The 18,394-nt window shown below is 40.4% G+C and overlaps 2 protein-coding genes across 2 annotated transcripts in view; one reads left to right on the top strand and one right to left on the bottom strand.

Annotated features, from left to right (window-relative positions):
• Window positions 1–789: 789 nt before the first annotated feature.
• On the bottom strand, window positions 790–2,740 carry slc25a55b (solute carrier family 25 member 55b). Its single transcript, XM_079559209.1, has 9 exons — window positions 2,638–2,740; window positions 2,270–2,395; window positions 2,132–2,187; window positions 1,968–2,058; window positions 1,772–1,887; window positions 1,498–1,693; window positions 1,262–1,416; window positions 1,082–1,157; window positions 790–1,005 (listed from the first exon to the last, which is right to left on the bottom strand). Exons 1-9 carry the CDS (start codon window positions 2,658–2,660, stop codon window positions 846–848), a joined length of 999 nt encoding a protein of 332 aa, XP_079415335.1. The 5' UTR covers window positions 2,661–2,740; the 3' UTR covers window positions 790–845.
• Window positions 2,741–12,385: 9,645 nt separating this feature from the next.
• Window positions 12,386–18,394, top strand: part of camkvl (CaM kinase-like vesicle-associated, like) — a 39,881-nt gene continuing 33,872 nt past the window's right edge. Inside the window, exon 1 of the mRNA XM_079559184.1 lies at window positions 12,386–12,599. The gene's annotated coding sequence lies outside the window, so the exon portion shown is untranslated. The remainder of the gene's footprint in view (window positions 12,600–18,394) is intronic.

Raw genomic sequence — 18,394 nt, 5'->3', positions numbered from 1 at the left:
TATTGCAACAGAAAAGATTATGTACCAATGAAACACAACAAACACGTTCTTAGAGCATGTGAAATTTATTCATAAACATTCACATACAGGTCCACTATGAACACTTCTCACTTAAGAAGATTATCCCCTCTTTGTATTACAGTGGAAGAAAGTATAAAATGTATTTAACATATTTACAATTAAATATAATGACTCCTGTAGCATTGGCCAACGCAGGTGACCACAGTCAAGTAACAGAAAGTGGCTTCTATTTCTGAAGACTTGGTCCCAAAAGCAAAATAATAATAAATAAATTATTGCAGATATGTAGAGAAAGATGCTTCATAAAATGTAGTCAATGAATGTGACAATGAATATTAAATATTTGACTTTAACTTATAATAAGCACCATTGCTTTGTTGCTCTCCAAAACAAACAGCAGTAGGTCACGATAAAAAGGTCTTTTTTAAATGAATAGTTGCCACTTTTCTCATACATTACTCTTGCAGTTCTCTTCAACTGGTTGAAGCTATCTTCTATCGATGGCCATGGCAGGACAGCTGGTTTGGGTTACCGCGAAAGGTAAGTGATACACTTTATCCAGAGCTCTGCTAAAAAGGTTCAAGTCTGAACTGGTAAAAAAGTGTTTTCGGCACAGTCCACAATAGGCTCCTCTGAATCTCATACACACAAATACTTCAAGAAACATGTCTATGAGAACAGCACCCTTCTGGTCCCTTCAGCCTTATACTCACAAAACCTCCGACAATCAAACTGTACACAGTAATAGAGGCTGAGTCCGTGGCAACGCCCAGGGCAAAGCTGCCCTTCATTTAATGACGGCAAAACGACCAAAAACAGCTTGTTTATGAGGAGTAAATGCTGTGAGGAGTGTAACCAAGTAGGATCTCTCCAACTCCCACAAAATATATAACTTGGGCAATACCAAACAGAGGGGCAATAACTAGGGCCCTGCAGCTGGCTCCCTTCAGGAACGCCCCAGGACCTTCCTTCTTCAGAATTTTTCTGCAGAAGAAAAGGAAGAATGTTAAGTTGTAGTTTAGCGTAAAAAAAACGTGTTGTGGATCTTGCACAAACTCACCTAACGCAGTCCACTATTCCATTGTAGGTTTCTTCATTAGCTCCCTTTTTAAGGGATTGTAGCCTTGTTTTCACCACTGCAGATTGAATAGAATACCGTAATATAAACGGCAGACATTTTAGAAAAATCTAGTGTACAATATTTGCTATGCTAGAAGTACATCATTACTTAATGACTCACCATCACAAGGACTGACAGCCACCGCAGCTACACATCCAGCCAGACAGCCCGACATGAAGGACCAGTAAAAGGGCACAGACTCTTCAGGTGAAGGCTTACCAAGCTGATGCAGGTGAGCAAACAGAGGGAAATAAATCACAGAGAATGGGATGTCCCTGTGAAAACAAATAAAGCAAAGGCAAAATGACCCTCTAGCTCAGTATGATGGAAAGTATATGTGTAAGTCTAACACTGACCTCATCAAAGTAGCACCAAGTCCCTTGTACAGTCCAAAGAATCCTTTGGTCTTCAACAGCTCTCTGGTGATCTGTGTAGCTGAGAGTCTCAAAACTTGAGGTGCAGGGCTGGTGTTGTAAGACCGACACAAAACCGCACTGGTCCCACCCATTTTCAAAGTCGTTACCACACTCGGCATCACTCTTTGTTGGGCAGCTAATGATTGAAAAGAAAATCAGAAGTTAATTGAGATAAAATAACCACCATGTGGCAAAAATTCTGTAGATTTCTTACCAATTCTGCCAGCGTCTTGCATCTGGATCTTGAGCATCTCCATAGGTGTAGTTACAGTGACCTGGCACATCCCTGCGCAGCATCCCGCCAGCATCTCCTTGAACACTGTGAGCTTGCTACAGCAAATCAAAGCAAACATACAGTCAGTATGCATGAATGGTAATTCAATTGTAACATTTTCTCAGTGACCACGGACCCGTCTTTGCTGAGTTGATGGCGGAAGAAGTCATTGGCAGCAAGCTTGATGGCTTTCTCTGGGGTTACGAGAGTAAGATTTACAGCAGCACCTGAAATATATATATGGTATCTATGATTATACAGCATGATGATAATGATATTATAAAAAGTCGCCCGACTCACCTCTGTACATGCCAAAGTAACCATCAGAACGGACCGTTTTTATGAGGCAGTCCATCCTAAACAAAAACATCAAAAACATTTTGACTTACAATCACATTGATTTTAGCGTATAATCATTTGAAAGACACTGAAGCGTACATGTTCTTATAGATTTGCTGGCCACTACGCTGGTTTTGCAGGCGTGTCTTGGCGAGGTCTATAGGAAACACACAGGTGACTCCGACCATTCCTGCGACTCCTCCATTGATCAGTTTGGCTGGCAGACTGCCAAGGAAGGACATGTCACAACAAACATCTAATTGTCATTTATTTGTATTGTTTGGTATCAAACCCTCCATTATCAAAACAATGTAGAAGAATAGTGTAGTAGTAGTGTAATTACAGTTGACAATATTAAATTGTATATCAAGGCATTAGAGGCAGAAATCTATTTATAAAGCATAAGATTATGAGCCCTGTCATTGTACAATTGATCTGTGACATTACAAAGAAGAACAGCACCATACCTGATCTGTTGTTGCTGGGCCATTTTGAGTTGTTAAAAGTTGAGTTGAGTAGAAATAGGAAGGCCGTGGAGGGAGTGCAGGCAGAGAGCGCCCTCGGAGACACTGAGCAAGCCAAGAGCTGGTGTGAGCGTGGGTTATATATATATCAGGCAGCCTAACAGATACGGGGATAAATTCACCTATCTCCACCCCCTAGTGCAACATGCCAGGACACACAGCCAAAAGAGATCATTCCACCAGCCAAAAACCAGACCAGCAGCACCACAAGCAAAATGCCTTACAACAGCTGACTGCCAATAAGAGAAAAAGGTTTACATAGATGCCATGTAAAACTGTAGTTTAACTGTCACAAAACATTGAATGTAAGCTTGTAGATGATAGATACTCCTTAAGAGGCATGAATCATTGCCAAGATGGTTAAAGTGAAATGGGAACTTGATTAAATTTTCAACACAACAATTGCTAGCAAGAAAAGACTACAATATCTATCTAAATGTTGTAGTTTTGTGTAATGGCTGATGAATCTGAATTAATCTGATGAGAACAAGAAGAAGTGGTGTTCAGAGTAAGTTCTGACCTCATAGAGGAACAGCACCGGGTCTCACTCATCAGGGCACACAGCAACACTGGGACACCAACGGCCTGCATGCTGTTTTTTTTTTTTACATGTCCCTATAAGACAATATACAATTGAAATGAAAACACAAGAGGATGCTCATCTGCCTTTATGGGTGAGTTCAGGGACTTTGGGTTGGGCCGCAGTCACTTGAGAGCTGTACAAAGTTACACATAAAAAAAAGTATTTGGCCGAAATCCAATAGGAAGTCTATGGGGAACTGACCGATTACTTTTTTGCCCCACTGTAAAGTATTGATGTAAATAATCAAGCAGCCACTAAATTAAAATGTTCATTTATTTGTTTACTTATTTTACTACACACGTAGTGTAGTAAAATAATGATTTACTGATTGTAAATCATTATTTTTATTTTTTACTGATTGTTGAACTGAATGTTTCTCAACTTTGTTTTTTCAAAAAGCCAGGCTTATTTATAATATTTTGTGACACATTCATCTTGCAGCTGTAGTCCTAATCAAAACACCCAACACCTTGGCTTAAAACATAATAGGACACGAAAGCCTACATTATTTTTGTGTGGAGAAGTAAGGTTAGGGGAAGAAAATCTGTAAAAGAAAGAAAAAAAGAAAAGAAAAAAAAGTTAATATTTTTCTGTTACGTTTTGACGTAACAATAGTGAGGCATTGTGGGCATGGATTGTGGTTTATTGTGGATTATTCCCCCTGATATTTCCTTTAGTAGAAATTCAGCTACCGACATAACCGAGTATTTCTAACAGGCCAAAGTATTTGTAATAAGTTTGTTCTTAATCTTAATGCGCTCATTTGGTCTAATGACCTCGGTTAGCTTTTGCGCCATGTCTACAAAAGTGTTATAAAGAGAGGCAACAGGTGATCTATTGTTTACAAAAATAGAAATTGGAATCAAACTGTAATCTGATGAGACCTACCTCTTGTAACTCTTGTGTCCCTCGTTTTTTCCTCGATTTCTGCTTGAAAGGTAGGCCTACTGATCAACCCAAGTCCAGAACCTGCTCTCGCCGTTCCTTATGAAGACCAGCAGGTGGCAGCCAAGTACAGGGCATGCACTTGGTAAGTAAGCTCAGTCTTCTCAAACTTTTCTTCTCAAGTAGGCCTACCACTTCTTAAAATGTAGTATCGGGTCTAGATTAGGATCAATGTGGTACAAAACTGGGTGTAAAACAATGTTTACCTTTCTGGAATGTATGCCGTACGAAATGATGCGTAAGTTTGGCGAACATCAGAAAACATCTAGATTATATCCTGTACGACTGAGACACATGTGACAGTTTTTATTTGAGTTAGGCTATGCTGCTGTGGTCCTTATGGTATGAAATGTTGATCCTTGTGGTACAGTGTATTAGCTGCTATTTTCAAACATAGTTCTCAATCTCAAGCGCTGACCATGAGGCAGACTATTAAAAACTCTCAAAACAATAAATCAACATAAATTTTGGCTCATACAACCAACTGCAGATGGCCCTTTGGCCTACTTTTACATGACCCACAGTTGAAAGGCACTGGTCTACAGTTATCACTTGTACATGCTCAGATCATGGTGAAGTCTGACTCTGGTACTTCATGAACACAAGCTGCTCTGTGGGCGGCTGACTGCACTGCAGCATCCTGTGACCAAGGTTAACCCTTTCAAAAAGCATGAAATAACAAAAATGTGTTCAATTGAAAAAAGATGGGGTGGCCATTTCTAAAGCTGGAGTCTTGGTAAATCTTTCTGTTTTGCTATACTGTAAAAAAGCAGAGATTTTAGAGTCTCAGGTGAAGATGGAAATAGTTCCCGAATCGTGATTGGTGTGTTGATTGCCTGATATCTTAAGACTCCCAGATGATGTCATTGCTGTGTCCCTGTCCTAACTTAGTTTTACTACCTCCACCTCCATGGCAGGGTCTCGCCGGGCCCTGAATCAATCTCACACTGCTTAAAATAATCAACCTAGATCAGGAGGAGGACTTTCTACATATCCTCCTTCAGTCTGGGGCACCTGAAGGATTTTAGCATGTACTCAGGATATTATCTCTTTATCCTTATCAATCATTAAAAGAAAACAACCATGCCAAGTCATTACATAATTTGCTTTACTTCATCTCTCTCTCCTTCCTCTGTCTTCTTTATCTTACTCTTTATCTTTATCTATCTTTATCTATATCCCCTACAGTCTGAAAACAACTTAACCAATGTTGTCATTACACATTCTGCCTCTGATTATTTTAAGCACATGAAAGAAACTATATTCTTCCAAAAATGACTGGTCGAGTATCAAAAGACACCAATAATTGACATTACCTCTCTGAAAATTGTTGCAGATATGAAGCTTCAGCGCAAATTTAACCTGGAAGACCTACATCCATTACCCAATCACGGCCCCATCTCGAGCCGCACCTTCGAGTTAGCCAATCACCGCAGCTGCTCATCCTGCTTCAGCCATTCATCGCCCAGGATCCTCTTCTTAAGCTCCCCGGTCAATTACTCGGCTGTTTCCCTGCCGTGCTGCGATCCTCCTCCGCCCCTCCTTCGCCTGCTCTGCTCGTCGCGTCGACCGGCCGCCACCAGTGTCCAGGTACCGGGGGATTGCCATGTATTCCATATCGTCAATGTAATCTTCCGCGGGGTCTGAGCACCAATCATGATCCATGTTCAATAAAACTTCCTATTTCTGTCTCTTTTCAGGTTGAAATAATTAAACACAGTTCCAGCAGAAATCTGTGGGAAATACTGCACTAACACAATTTGGAAGAGTTTACTGCCAGATGCCGCTCCTGATGCAACTGCTCATATGGGACCAGGGATTTCAACAACAAGAGGTAAGAACCCACAAACACAACCCAAAGCATATTTCACTCGCGTTTTATATACCACGGTACAACCATCAAGTAAAGATCAAGTAAACGCAGTGTGATTCATCTCTAAATTCCAATTCTCTAAAGGTGAGAGTGGTTTCCCTTAATTGGTGACCCTGTCTCACTGGAGCTGGACCCGTGGAGCTCTGAAGAAATACCATTGATCGTCCGGGATAAGAATAGCACTCGGCGGTTCACCTGCCGCCACCGCTGTTTCCTTCCTCCCAGTTTGTGTAATTAGTGACAGCGCTCACCAGGAAACACCAGCTAAACTTCTTCAAACAATACTTGACTATACAACCTTTGCCTAACGCGTCATCTGGCATTTCAGCTGCCCGTCACATAAAACTGAAAGTAAACGCAGCCCTGATCTCTGAGACTCACAAATGAATGTATACAGCCCTGTTTCGTCTTTTTTTATGCTAATGCACGTCATCTGCTGAATTTTGAGCTTGCTATTGATTTTTTTCCCCAAAAAAATATGCAAATTTGTCCCAACACTGCACGGATGTCAAGGAAGCAATGCCCGACCTACATTGTAACTCAGATATAGCCACACCAATTAAGGACAGCTGTTCTATGCTACATTACGCATGTCAGGAAATCCATTCTTTATTTTTCTCCATTATTTACTCTTCACTGAATGACAGTTGGAGCATCGGTAACATTTCCTCTCTGATAACATTAACTCAACCTAATTAGTGTACAGTGTTTGCGTTTGCACAATGCAAAACACGGCACATTTTAACCTTTTTTCTTGCCCCTTGGTCTGCAGTAGTTGGCAAAGGGTGGAACGCTACAGTATTTACAGCATCGTTTCACCCTCAATACCCAATGAGTAGTCCAATCGGTAGACCTGCAGAACTGGGGACAAATAAAATAGAATATCGATACATCATACTAATCTAAATACGAAATCACTAATCAAATCACACTTATTGAAAGAATCCAGGAACAAAAGGCCACAAGGTAAAGTGTCGTTGTCGTATGTTATCCACTGAGCCATACCACTTTGAGAACGCCTGATTTCATCTGATCTCTGAAGCTAAGCGAGGTCAGGCCTGGTTAGTACCAGGATGGGAGTGAGATAGGTTCTGTAAGCTTGTCGTGACAATGGCTCAGTGGTTAGAGCAGTCATTCATAGAGCCACAAATATTGGCAGTTCCAATCCAGCCCCAACCAGTGCATACTGTATTGTTGTATGACCCTGAGCAAGGCACGACATACACCTTGTCTATGTATGAATGTGGTGTGTGTGTTTGTGAGTGAGTGAATGGGGATGGTTGGAGGGTTATGGTGTTGCAGATTGGCAGCTTCGCTTCTATTGTACCTTGGGAAGCGCTTTGTGTCCATGTCTATGAAAAGATATACAAAACATATTCCGCCATCCTTCCCTTCCTAAGCCTTTACTTGACATGTGGTTTAATAAAATCAATTTACTGTGGGTGCTGTAGTATAGTGAAGTACAAATGAAGTATCAGACACACGTAGGTATCAGAAGAGACTAAAGTGTACTGAGTGGTGAAGTGGGAGAACAGGCTGGCATCGTGAAAAGATAGGGGGCGAACAAGATGGCACAGGGAGAGAGGGAGGGCAGATATCCGACAAAAGGAAGTGGGATTTATTCCAGAAAAACACATGGGGAGCATTGGTGTGTGCAATAACACAGTGAGATAGTGCAAGTGCACAACGGTCACACTGTTAATAGCATTAAAATCCATGATGCCAATTCAAAATAGATGCTACAAGGCAAGATTGGAGGTTGTTGAAGGATTTAAATCTAAATTAAGCCTGTAAGGATGGAAAATTTGCATAAAAATCCATGTACCAAACCATTAGTCCTCTGTAATCCAGAACAATTAGAAACATTTAACGTGAGTAGTGTGCCTGGGTGTTTTTCCAAAGAGTCAGAGATGAAATGCTGTTATTCAAAGTGAGCCGTTGTTAATAACCTGTACTAAAGCTTCTGCATGCATTTGAATTTATCAGTACAGTGATGTCTGGGTAAGTGACAAAAGGGCATTAGAGAAGCACAAATATGTAGATAAAAGTTGAGTGAAATTAACATTAATGCAAAAAGAGGGGGAAAAAAAGATGTGAAAGCAAGATTTTTGAGAGCTTCTTCAAGTTGAAGGTTGGCCTTGAATCCTGCCGCCTTTCAAAGACACTTTTGGCAGAAACATGTTTGCTTTGAGTCCTCAAAGACACATCTTTCATCTATATTTTCCAACAGCTGGGTTTTTATTGCAACCATTGGATTTCAGAAAACACCTTTATGTTCAATGGTTGATGGACTGCGTTTTTCACTTATTAGTTGTGTCTAGTCTGTTAAGAGCACTTACATATGTGATACAAAAAGACAATACAAAGATTACTCTGATTTCTGTCATTAGCTACACGTGCACATGTCAGACTGAGTGCATCTTTGTTTTGAAATGTTACTTTCTAAAGCAAATTCACATTCTAATGCTCCTCTGCAGGAGTGCTGTACCCAGCTGTTGGTATATTAGGGACTGCCTTACACCTGGCATTGTGTATAATTTGTTTTGTAAATTCTTGTTACTGTTTTATTCCCACTGTCAGAATGGGGTCTCACTATTTTAGTTTCTGGTGGAGAGGGAATTGGGGTGCGGGTGGCTTTCTTTCATTTTGTTCATGTCAAATGTTTTGTTTACATAATATTACAAAACAATAAGTAAAATATTTGTATTAAAAATAAGTGAGGTCTCAGGTGTTCCAATGAAAAAAATCATGACTTCTTTCCAGAGGTACCTCTATTATAACCTGGCATCCAAACTAATCCTCTGCTTATTCTCTAAGAGAGTTTTTCTTTTTTATCAGAAGAAATATGTGTGTGGCTGGAGGACAGGCTATTGGGCCCTCCACAGGTTTTAGGTTTTTATTTTGGACATGAGACCACAAAACCATACATAAGGACTGTGTCATCACATACAACACACAGGTTACAGATTTTGCCAGGTTTATTAAAAATATAAAGTGCTGTAAACATGTAATGCAATTATAATTTGGCTTAACCCTGACTTCCTTTTTCATTATTTGTTGTGTCCTGACCCTCACTCACTCTCTCTCTCTCTCACACCTTTGTATTTTCAGCAAATTGGAGCCGCGGTGGACTCAAGGTCTCCAGTGAATGTCTAACACCTACATAAAAGAACAGTTTGTGCGCGCTGAAGAGATTTTCTCCAATGGAGGTAAAACCAAATGAATGCACACTGTAGATAATTTTAACCCAAGTGCTAAAACGCAAGAAATTATTTTCACATGTTTAGTGGATATTACATCATGTTACATCGTGCCTCTGTGGACACTCGCTAAGATGCAACCTCTGTTTTACTACAAATCTACTATTAGGGTTATTGTATCCTAATATATAATAATGGTGTCACTGTCTTCCTCTCTGCCTTTTGGCGAAATCGTCTGCCTTCATCTCATTTCTCTCATGTTTTCTTACGTCACCCAACCCCAAGCCATTCACTGCACTAATAAATCTCCTCTTACATCTTCCTCTTGGCCAGTGTTTCTAACCTCAAGATAAAATCAGGTCGAAAACTGATCTAAATTGTACAAAATTATGTCAAACGTATCACCAGTGGATCTTGGACCAGAGTTTTGGAATCTCTGCTCTAGGCCTTAAAAATATAAGCTCTAACTTCACCATCCTTCTAACCCATTGAACTTGTGTGTTGCCTGTCTTGGAAGGAGTCTCAAATTACTCCTGCATGAGTCCTTTGTGGCTGCAACTTATTTGTGGCTTTATAGGTTAAGGACAAAGGGACAAGAAAGTTTAATGTACATGAGGAACCTGTCAAAGTCAGCTCCATGAGGCATTGAACTGATGTTTTGTTAACTCATTCAATTAGTCTTTTACGCATCTTCTTGAATCAGTAAAACTTAGTCAGTAAAATGCATTACAGGCCATTTCTCTTCAGCCCTGTGAGGCAACTCGTGTTGTGGTACTGGGCTTTGCTTTCAATAAAGTTTACCATGGGCAATTTAAAAAAAAAAAGCAAAAACAAAAAGCACTCATAGACAAGCACTCACATAAGTACTGTCAATGATTTTTAAACTTGTAAGAATAAAAGAGGATAACTGGACTTAAATTTTTTCCATTTCAAACATTGCCATCTGTCAAATATGTATACCCATTAACCACCTGGATGATTGAGAATTTACACCTTCTCATTTTCAGTGTTTTTGAAAAAAAAGTAACCCTCCTAATCTGCTTGAATGGCTTTTAATTAACGTAAAAATCCTGCACGCACACCATTGGACATGGGCTAATGTTGTGTAAAGAAAGTAAACAAAATCCCCAAATTAGCTTGCAGCGGATTCACGCATTGCTGCTATGGCAAAACCCTGTGAAATAGAAGTGTGAAATTCCTATTAAAGATGGCTGGATGGCGAGATATACATTGGTATATGCGGTGTCCCAACAGATTTGTGATATATATCTGCTTAGCACATAGCACATGCATAACACAGAGGATTACATACTATAACCTGACATATGACATTTAGCTTAGATTTTGTCCAGGTGCCTCCAGCGTCCTCCCTGAATTAGTGAGTCTGCATAATCTTTTCACACCTTGTTATCACACAGCCAATATTCGGCTTGGCGAGAACCATCTGAGTGGACTATAATGAGCCAAAATACGGACCTGAGGAGCAACAAGATGATAAAATGCAGTTACAAGACATGACTAAGCCAGGTACACATTATTTAAATAAATTAAATTCACATAATGAGTATCTTTATTACAAAGGATGACAAGCACCACCGGGAATGTTGTGTGAGTGATACCTGTGCCACAATTTAGTGTCTGCTCGTACTACATATACTTTACTACAAGTATTGCAGTTAGTTAAATACAAATTGAACTATATTGATGCATCTACAAAGCGCAGGGAATTCAATATTACATCTCCAGTCCGCGGTGCACAGTCGAGCTCAGAGGCAGCGCTGAAACCCAGGAGTTAGTTGTTGCGTCACTACAGTAGCCATCTGTCAGTACGCAAACACACACACTTGGCTCATGTCTCCTCAACACACTTCCAGTCAATATGTGGCCACAAAACAAGCCTACACCATGCAACTGGGACATTGTTAGACTTTTAAAGCTGGAAGAACACCGAGTCCTACTTTTAAGGTCCTCACAAGCCCCATGTGCCAACTTCCTCTTTTAAAAAAAATAAAATAATATTTGGCCTTTATTTATCCTGTAAAGTCTCACCTGAGAACCCTGAGAAACTGGAGCACCCCAAAGAAACCTGCACAGACAGGGAGAATGAGCAAACTCCATGCAGAAAGGCTCCACCTGGCCTGGATATTGAACCCAGGACTCTATTGCTGTGAGACAACAGAGCTATGTCACCACCTCACCCCTGTTGTTGTTGTTGTTTTTGTGTTTTGTTTTCTTTCTCTCCAGCCCACGCTGGCCCAACTATACAATATTATGGCTATAACTGTGATTCTCAGGCTGTGGTCTGGTGATATTTGGTGACACTTTCATCAATTTGCCCAAATTCACAGCTCAAACTTGCTTCGAGATCTGTATGGTCTGTTTATATACTGTACTGTCATGCTTACTTTGCTCTCTTGCAATTATGCCCCTTTCTGTTACTCTTCATGTTACCCAATATTTTTGCACAGTTCTCATGGAATGACTCAGAACATTTTAATATATTACTTGGAGAGCCCAGTACTTTCTGAAATCTTCGACTTTCTTAGACCAGTTTTATAACTTACTCATCTATCCAAGAGGTGAACTGATTTGTGTCCAAAGTGTGTTTTTTTCCCTCTCTTAACATTTTTGCTTTCCTACCCACATAAATCTGTTTGTGCATGTCTGCCAAGCGAGTGATGTCATTGTTCACTAGTCACTGATGTCTGTGTGTGTCTGTATGAGTGAGATGAAGAGATGAATGTTGAGGTATAATCCTGCAGTTTAATCCAGACCACTCCCAATCATCTGCCTCCTCAGCAGCAGCAGCAGCAGCAGCCGCCGCCACATAGTAAGCTTACTTTACGTTGGCCTCACTTTACCAGTGCGTAACTTGACAGGAAACATTGTAATACGCGCTTTTTGCGACTCAAATGGCGTAGATTGCTGATCCACTAAAAGCTATTTGTAGCGTCTTTGCGCAAGCCGTGGAGATAGGGAGATGCAAATGTGTTATTTTTTTTTGGTTTGTTTTTTTCTTTTCTAATGGGTGGGAGAGAGAGTGCGTGAGTGAGTGAGCGGGCAGGAGAGAGGGCGCCAGTCAGTAAGAGGCATCAACTATTCCCATCGCAGACACGGAGTAGACGAACAGCCGCGCCACAGTTGCAGCGGCGCAGATAGTTCTTTACCAGCTCTAATACCTTTTCCCTGCTGTTTTGTCCCGAGTTTAGCCTGGGTGCGTGAAGTGAGAAGAAGGTCCAGCACTCGCAAAAAAAATAAAAAAAATAACGCAACCTCAGTTCACCCAGAGCATCGGCAAGTCAAGGTAAGCGAAACACACAAAGCGTCGTTTGTAATGTCGGCAACTTTTAATGTTAATGTCAACATGGAATGTGCTCGGTGTAAAGATGCGCTCTCCGTTTCCTGGTCACGGATGCTGAGGACTGTGCGCGCTGTCCAGCCACTGCGCGCGCGCTAGTCCGCTGCAGTGGAATTCAACAAGAAAAGTGCCTTGGTTCAATGAAGACACATAAAGTTGTGGCGATAATAATACACAATGTCCGTTCGTTGCTATCACTAACTCGGAAGTCTTCTGTTTTAGCCCCTATTTCTCCACTTAGTAGCCGGCATGCGTAAAACGTGATTATGATTAATAATAAAACCACAGTTGGCCCCATCTGAATTGTAGTGAACGTGCGTCGTGGATTTCAGGTAAATCTGTAATTTATTTTTGTGTCATTTCTTTTCTCTCAAGCTGAAATCGTTCAAGTGTGTGCACTTTAGATTCCATCAAGTGGGAGGCAATGAGCCATGATGTGGGCAAATAGATAAACCAAGAACAAATGTACTGATGTTACTGTTTGCTCAAAGACAGCTGTTTCCTCACTTGTTTATACTGTATGGCAGAAAAGGATGCTTCTTTGAGACATGCCAGTGCAAAAATCTATCTTAACTTTTTTGGAAATATGAGTGCTCACATCGTTTATTGACTAGACTAGAATTGCATGGTAGGAAATGGGAACTATAGTTTTTTTTTTTTTTTATGAGACTATAGCTTTTTTGATTCACCTCTCTTCTAAAAATGCCCTTGAAAAGTTTGGCCAACCTCATAGGCACTAAGTGAAATAAGCAGTACATAATCTTACAGTAGCTGCGCATTAGCGTTTCAGCTACTCTCTTTTTAATTATGCATCAAATACTCTAAGCATGATGCACTTTCGGTGGTATATCCTGTCATATGCACTGCTATTAAGCTGATCATAATAAGTGGGCGGATGGAAAAACACATAAGTGAAAGCAGTATGTCTGTTTTGCAGTGAATTGCACATTCATAAATATATAGTAGAAGTGTTATGCTGCTGGAGAAAATGGTTTATTTTGCAATGAAAGCAAAGACCACCCCGTGCTGGCCTTACCGAACATTGAATGAACATTGATAAACAAGGTGAAGAAATTCTGAATAGACTGTATTGCTTCCCATTGAAATAGCCTGAACTAGTGTCTGTTTAACTGCGAAACAGAGGAAAAAAAGACATTCACAGAGAGATGGCAGGTTGGCAGCAAACATGTGACTTTGACTGTAAGAAATGTGTTTCCGAAAGAGCACACCTCCAGCTTTCAGCATTTTAAGGAGCAGCAGTTCACACCTCGCTGTGTTGATGCGAGTTCACACAAACCTCTAGGAGCCCCGTCTGTTACCTGATCTGCAGTTTATACAAATTCACTGAATCAAATTTAATTGTATTAATACATTCCATGTTTTATCTGTCTGCTCATATCTCCTGTATTCAATACAGGCAGGGCATTAAATGTGCTGCTTTCTTGCAGGGACAGCAAATGTAGCAGAGTCTGGGTACCTTGGGACTAAGGATAAAGTGATGGTAAATTTTAAGTACATCTAGACCTTTTTGCAGTACGCCATGTATTTAGTTAGTTATTAGAGTTAAAGAAGCTGCTTTGTGTTTGGTCACACAGTTTTGGCATCAAAGCAAGCTCTTTATTTATATTGACTTGTTTTTACTACAAATCAACCTCCTTTATTGGCTGGAAGCAATGGGTGTTAAGAAATGAGAGATTAATCCTGCTTTTTTATATGTGTTTAAAATATATACAGCTGCAAAGGCAAGAGTCAGGAAGACAAACTGCTTTCACACCAACCTTTTTATTGTGTAATGTAGCATTCAGAGCAAAACTGCTGTCCTTGGTTTCCAATGGCTATGCGAGATACTGACTGACTACCACAGTCAGAACACTGAGTGGGAGTGTACTAGGTACTAGGTGTGTGTTCAGTACCGTGGTCACCAACCCTTTTAAGTACATTCAGCACAGGTTATGTCCAAGTCTTCTTGAGTCTTTTCAGTATATTGGATTTGTTTTTTGACTGTCTGACCCAAAATGTATTCCTGATACTCATGCACATTTGAGCTAGAGGAGAGGACCAGAAGGGTGTGCACAGATGGAAAGATTTGTAAAGTCTTTTTTCATTCAAGATGAGCTATTTTGTTGCATTAACACAGGCCAGATCTTTCACATTGCTAATCAGTATTTTTGGATGTGCTTCATGAGGCTCAGAGATCACATTAGACCATAGTGCATAGGGCAATTTTCAGAGCTCACAGATCCCCCCATTTATGGCTCAACTTAGTTAATTGGAAGAGTGAAATATGATTGCTTACATAAGTATCTTGATTACCAAACAGTTCAGTAGGGGAGATGAATTTGCCCATTATATTACTAATCCCAGGCTAGGAGGCTTTGAGTAAACCCTTTTAATGGAAACGCTTGTGAAAGCAGTGAATGACAGACAGAAAATATCTGTTTGTATATTAGCAATAATCTTTAAAAAGTAAAGTATCATATTTTTTGGCATTCCCTGAAAGGCCTCTGTGGAAGGTAGTAAGTAACACTGTCATTATAAACTGCCTGATCAGCCACTTTAACCAGTATTTGCTCTTTACTAGCAGTTACTGTGTGAACATTAAACATACTTGCCTGCATTTCTTGGTATGTCCTCATTTGAGCCTGTTCATGACTTGGAGAGAAGTTTCCTCAAATGAGAATCTTTTTTTTATTCATGATTTTATCAATAGGGAAATCTAATGTCGGGTTTATGTGGCCACAAGTGCAAGGAAGACATCAATATCCCATTATAATGTAATGTTATGCCATAATAGAGTATGAAGTACATGCCCTCGATGGTTTAATGTGAATGTTTCCCACTGAGATTTGGCTACAACTGCTGCCAAGGCGAAGGAGGATAGACAGAGAGCTAAGCTTTTGTGCATCTTTTTTAGACAGATTCTCCCATCAGAGCCGCTGGGATGGCGAGTTACAGATGGCGATAGTCCCAGATTAAGTGGTGATCTAAGAATTTGATCTTTTTGAACCTCGTAGAAAGTGACACATGTTGGTTACTCACTGTAGGGTCTTAGGTTGTTCTAAGCAAATCAGATTGTTCAGTTTACTCCCTTACAATGTAAACCTCACCAAACTTCAACGGTCAAACAGCATCACAAGTATTCATGCTCCTTGGTCCCGAACTGATGGTATATCCCTCATTTCCCCCAACACCACGAATTACCGACAATCTATTTTTAATGCTAGATACATCCAAGTAAATAAATTGGGGCACACATTTGGCCTCAGTCTTTACACATGATGCCACGTTTGTTGCGTAATAATCAACCCTGAGATGGCGTTCAAACCGAGCATGTGTCTGTTTGCCTTGTCTTCGGTTCCTGAGGTTCTGCACTGCTTTTTTCTCTTCTGCCTCCTGCGCTCTCTCACATCCTCACCTCCAGCTGAGCCTCCAGATCTGGCCCCAATGAAAATTACTGTGTGCTTGGATACTCAATTAAGATAAATGCCAAGACTAAATGACTAAATAGAGCACTATGTAATTACTGTTATTGACATGCCTTGGAAATATATGCGAGTAGTCGATGAGGACATGCTTTTTCTTCTTGTTGTTTAGATCGTGCAAGGTATTAGGGAGAGCTTTTGACATTTTGACTACATTTTAGAGTTAAGGTCACTCATTAACTATGGAAAAAGTATTGCTCAAGTCATGGTTTAGCTCTTTGCTGAAACCTGGTTTAGATCTAATGTGGTTCTGATATACTGCAGAACTGGTTTTGATTTGGCAGTTATGAACAAATACTCGGTGTTCTTTGGTGGTACTTGCTGCAAAAAGTTTGAGAACCTCTAGGCTAACAATGTCTGAATTTGTAGGCGTTAGTTCTCTGCATATAGTCTCTCTAGTTTCTTATCCATTCCCAACAATCCCTCTTGTTTTTTATCAGTATCCAGTGTCCAGGCTTAGGTTGGGCATTGACTCTCACTCAAAGCGAGAGAGTTCATTGGTCAAAACCTTGTTCAAAACTAAAATGGGGCACAGGATTATGACGCAAGTTTGTTCGCCGGTGCTCTCTTTCCCTCAATATTGCCATGCTATATTTTCTGTGTAATGTCACAGACCCAGGAAAAAGTACTTAACCTTGTGCTTGTGTGTCTTGGTGAACAGTACTATAGCATGCAGGCAGAGTAAATGTTGATACTGTAGTTAACACTTGGGGACTTTATGTAAATCCTTAAATTCTCCCTATATCTTGTCTGTATTGAGATATGGCTTTTGGTTGTGCACTGTTTCTGGGTTGTCTTTTATCCATTGCATTTTTAATAACAAGTGCAGACAGCTGGAGTTTGAGTGAGATAAATTAATTCTTGGTAAGCCTCGTGGTAGAAAAGATGTTTTTGGAGTACGAAAACATGCATTTTACATTTTCCCTGGCACTCATTTGTACATATTTGCAGTGCAGACAAAGACAAAAAAACATGTAACCTCAAAGTTACAGCTGAGACACTAAATAGGAATAACACTGTAGAGAGCCTGCAAACTCTGATTAAAGCCATAAATCACATTGTAAGAGTGGGCCTAGTACCTACAAGCAACATGTAGTGTACCCCAGTGCAGCCAGGGACGAATTAGCCTCCCTCTCCCTCCTCATAAAACCTTCATTATTGCGGCTCGACATATGGCACAAATGAGAAAAGTCCTAACGATCTGAGAGCACAGAGATGCACCACTGGCTATTGGGCTGTTAACACTGGGTTTGTGCCCATCAGGCTTTTACAAGTGAAATTAATCATAAGTTATCAGGCCTTAGCGCCTCTCTTTTTGCCCGATAATGCCTTTACTCCAAAACCTTGTTTGTGTCTGGATAAAGTAACCTTTGCAGGTGGAAATGTGTGTTATTGAAGAACATTATTGGGTTGCTCCCTGCCCCTAGTATTGGAGTTTTTTTTTCTATTGCTAAAATGTATTAATGTAAAAATACACCACCCTTATGCGTGTGTGTGGATATTCATAAATTATATATGTTGTGTGTATGTGTTTTTTAATGCCTTCCGCAGTAACATTTTCATAAGTACAATTATCGTATACAAACCAAACATGTGTTAATAATGATGTCATTATGAACAAAATAATGAATTACATGTATCTTGATGTGAACTCTGTCTTCAGTGAATAACTTGAATAAGAACTAAGTAACTTGTTTACCTTAATAAATCTTTTTCGCAGTTCCTCTGGGGGTAATACATATGTTAATGGGATGATTGGGGGGGGGTCTTTCATCTCCCTCTAATGTATCTGTCCAGAAAACCACCCTTGCAACTTCCCTGCCTCCGGGTAGGAGCCACAATACACTCTAATGGAATCACGAAGAAGAAGCTAACAGACTAAGGGGCAACGCTAACTGCGGGCTAGCGCAACTTTAGCATTGTTCAGAGCCAAGTTTGAGTGGAAAAAATGATTGTGTCTTTGTCTTTTCTGTCAGCGTGGTATTTACTTTCACGCACAATTAATGAGTAAAAAAAAACACGACATGCTACGACACCTGCAGTGGCGCTTATGGCCTCTAGGGGCATGAGTTACTTATTTCTGCTTTAGGTGAATTAACGTTTATGGATGAAACCTTCCTTAGGTGTTACTCAACTGGGTGGCATGGTAGTGCCGTTGTCAGTGCTTGTGAAGGTCCTGGGTTCGATTCCCGGGCTTTCTGTGAGCGCATGTTCTCCCTGTGTCTGCTTATTCCTCCGGGTGCTCTGGTTTCCCTTGCA

The sequence above is a fragment of the Gobius niger genome, assembly GCF_951799975.1.
Source record: "Gobius niger genome assembly, chromosome: 6".
Lineage (NCBI taxonomy): Eukaryota > Metazoa > Chordata > Actinopteri > Gobiiformes > Gobiidae > Gobius > Gobius niger.
Note: the sequence above shows the minus strand (reverse complement) of the source record. Positions and strands in the feature narration are given on the sequence as shown.

Bases quoted from the DNA above. Each gene is read 5' to 3' on its own strand.
- slc25a55b (XM_079559209.1), bottom strand. From the start codon at position 2,660: ATGGCCCAGCAACAACAGATCAG. The intron at 2,188-2,269 runs GTACGCTTCAGT...GTTTTTGTTTAG, and splicing joins CAGCAAATCTATAAGAACAT to GATGGACTGCCTCATAAAAA. The intron at 1,694-1,771 runs GTAAGAAATCTA...TTCAATCATTAG, and splicing joins GCAAGACGCTGGCAGAATTG to CTGCCCAACAAAGAGTGATG.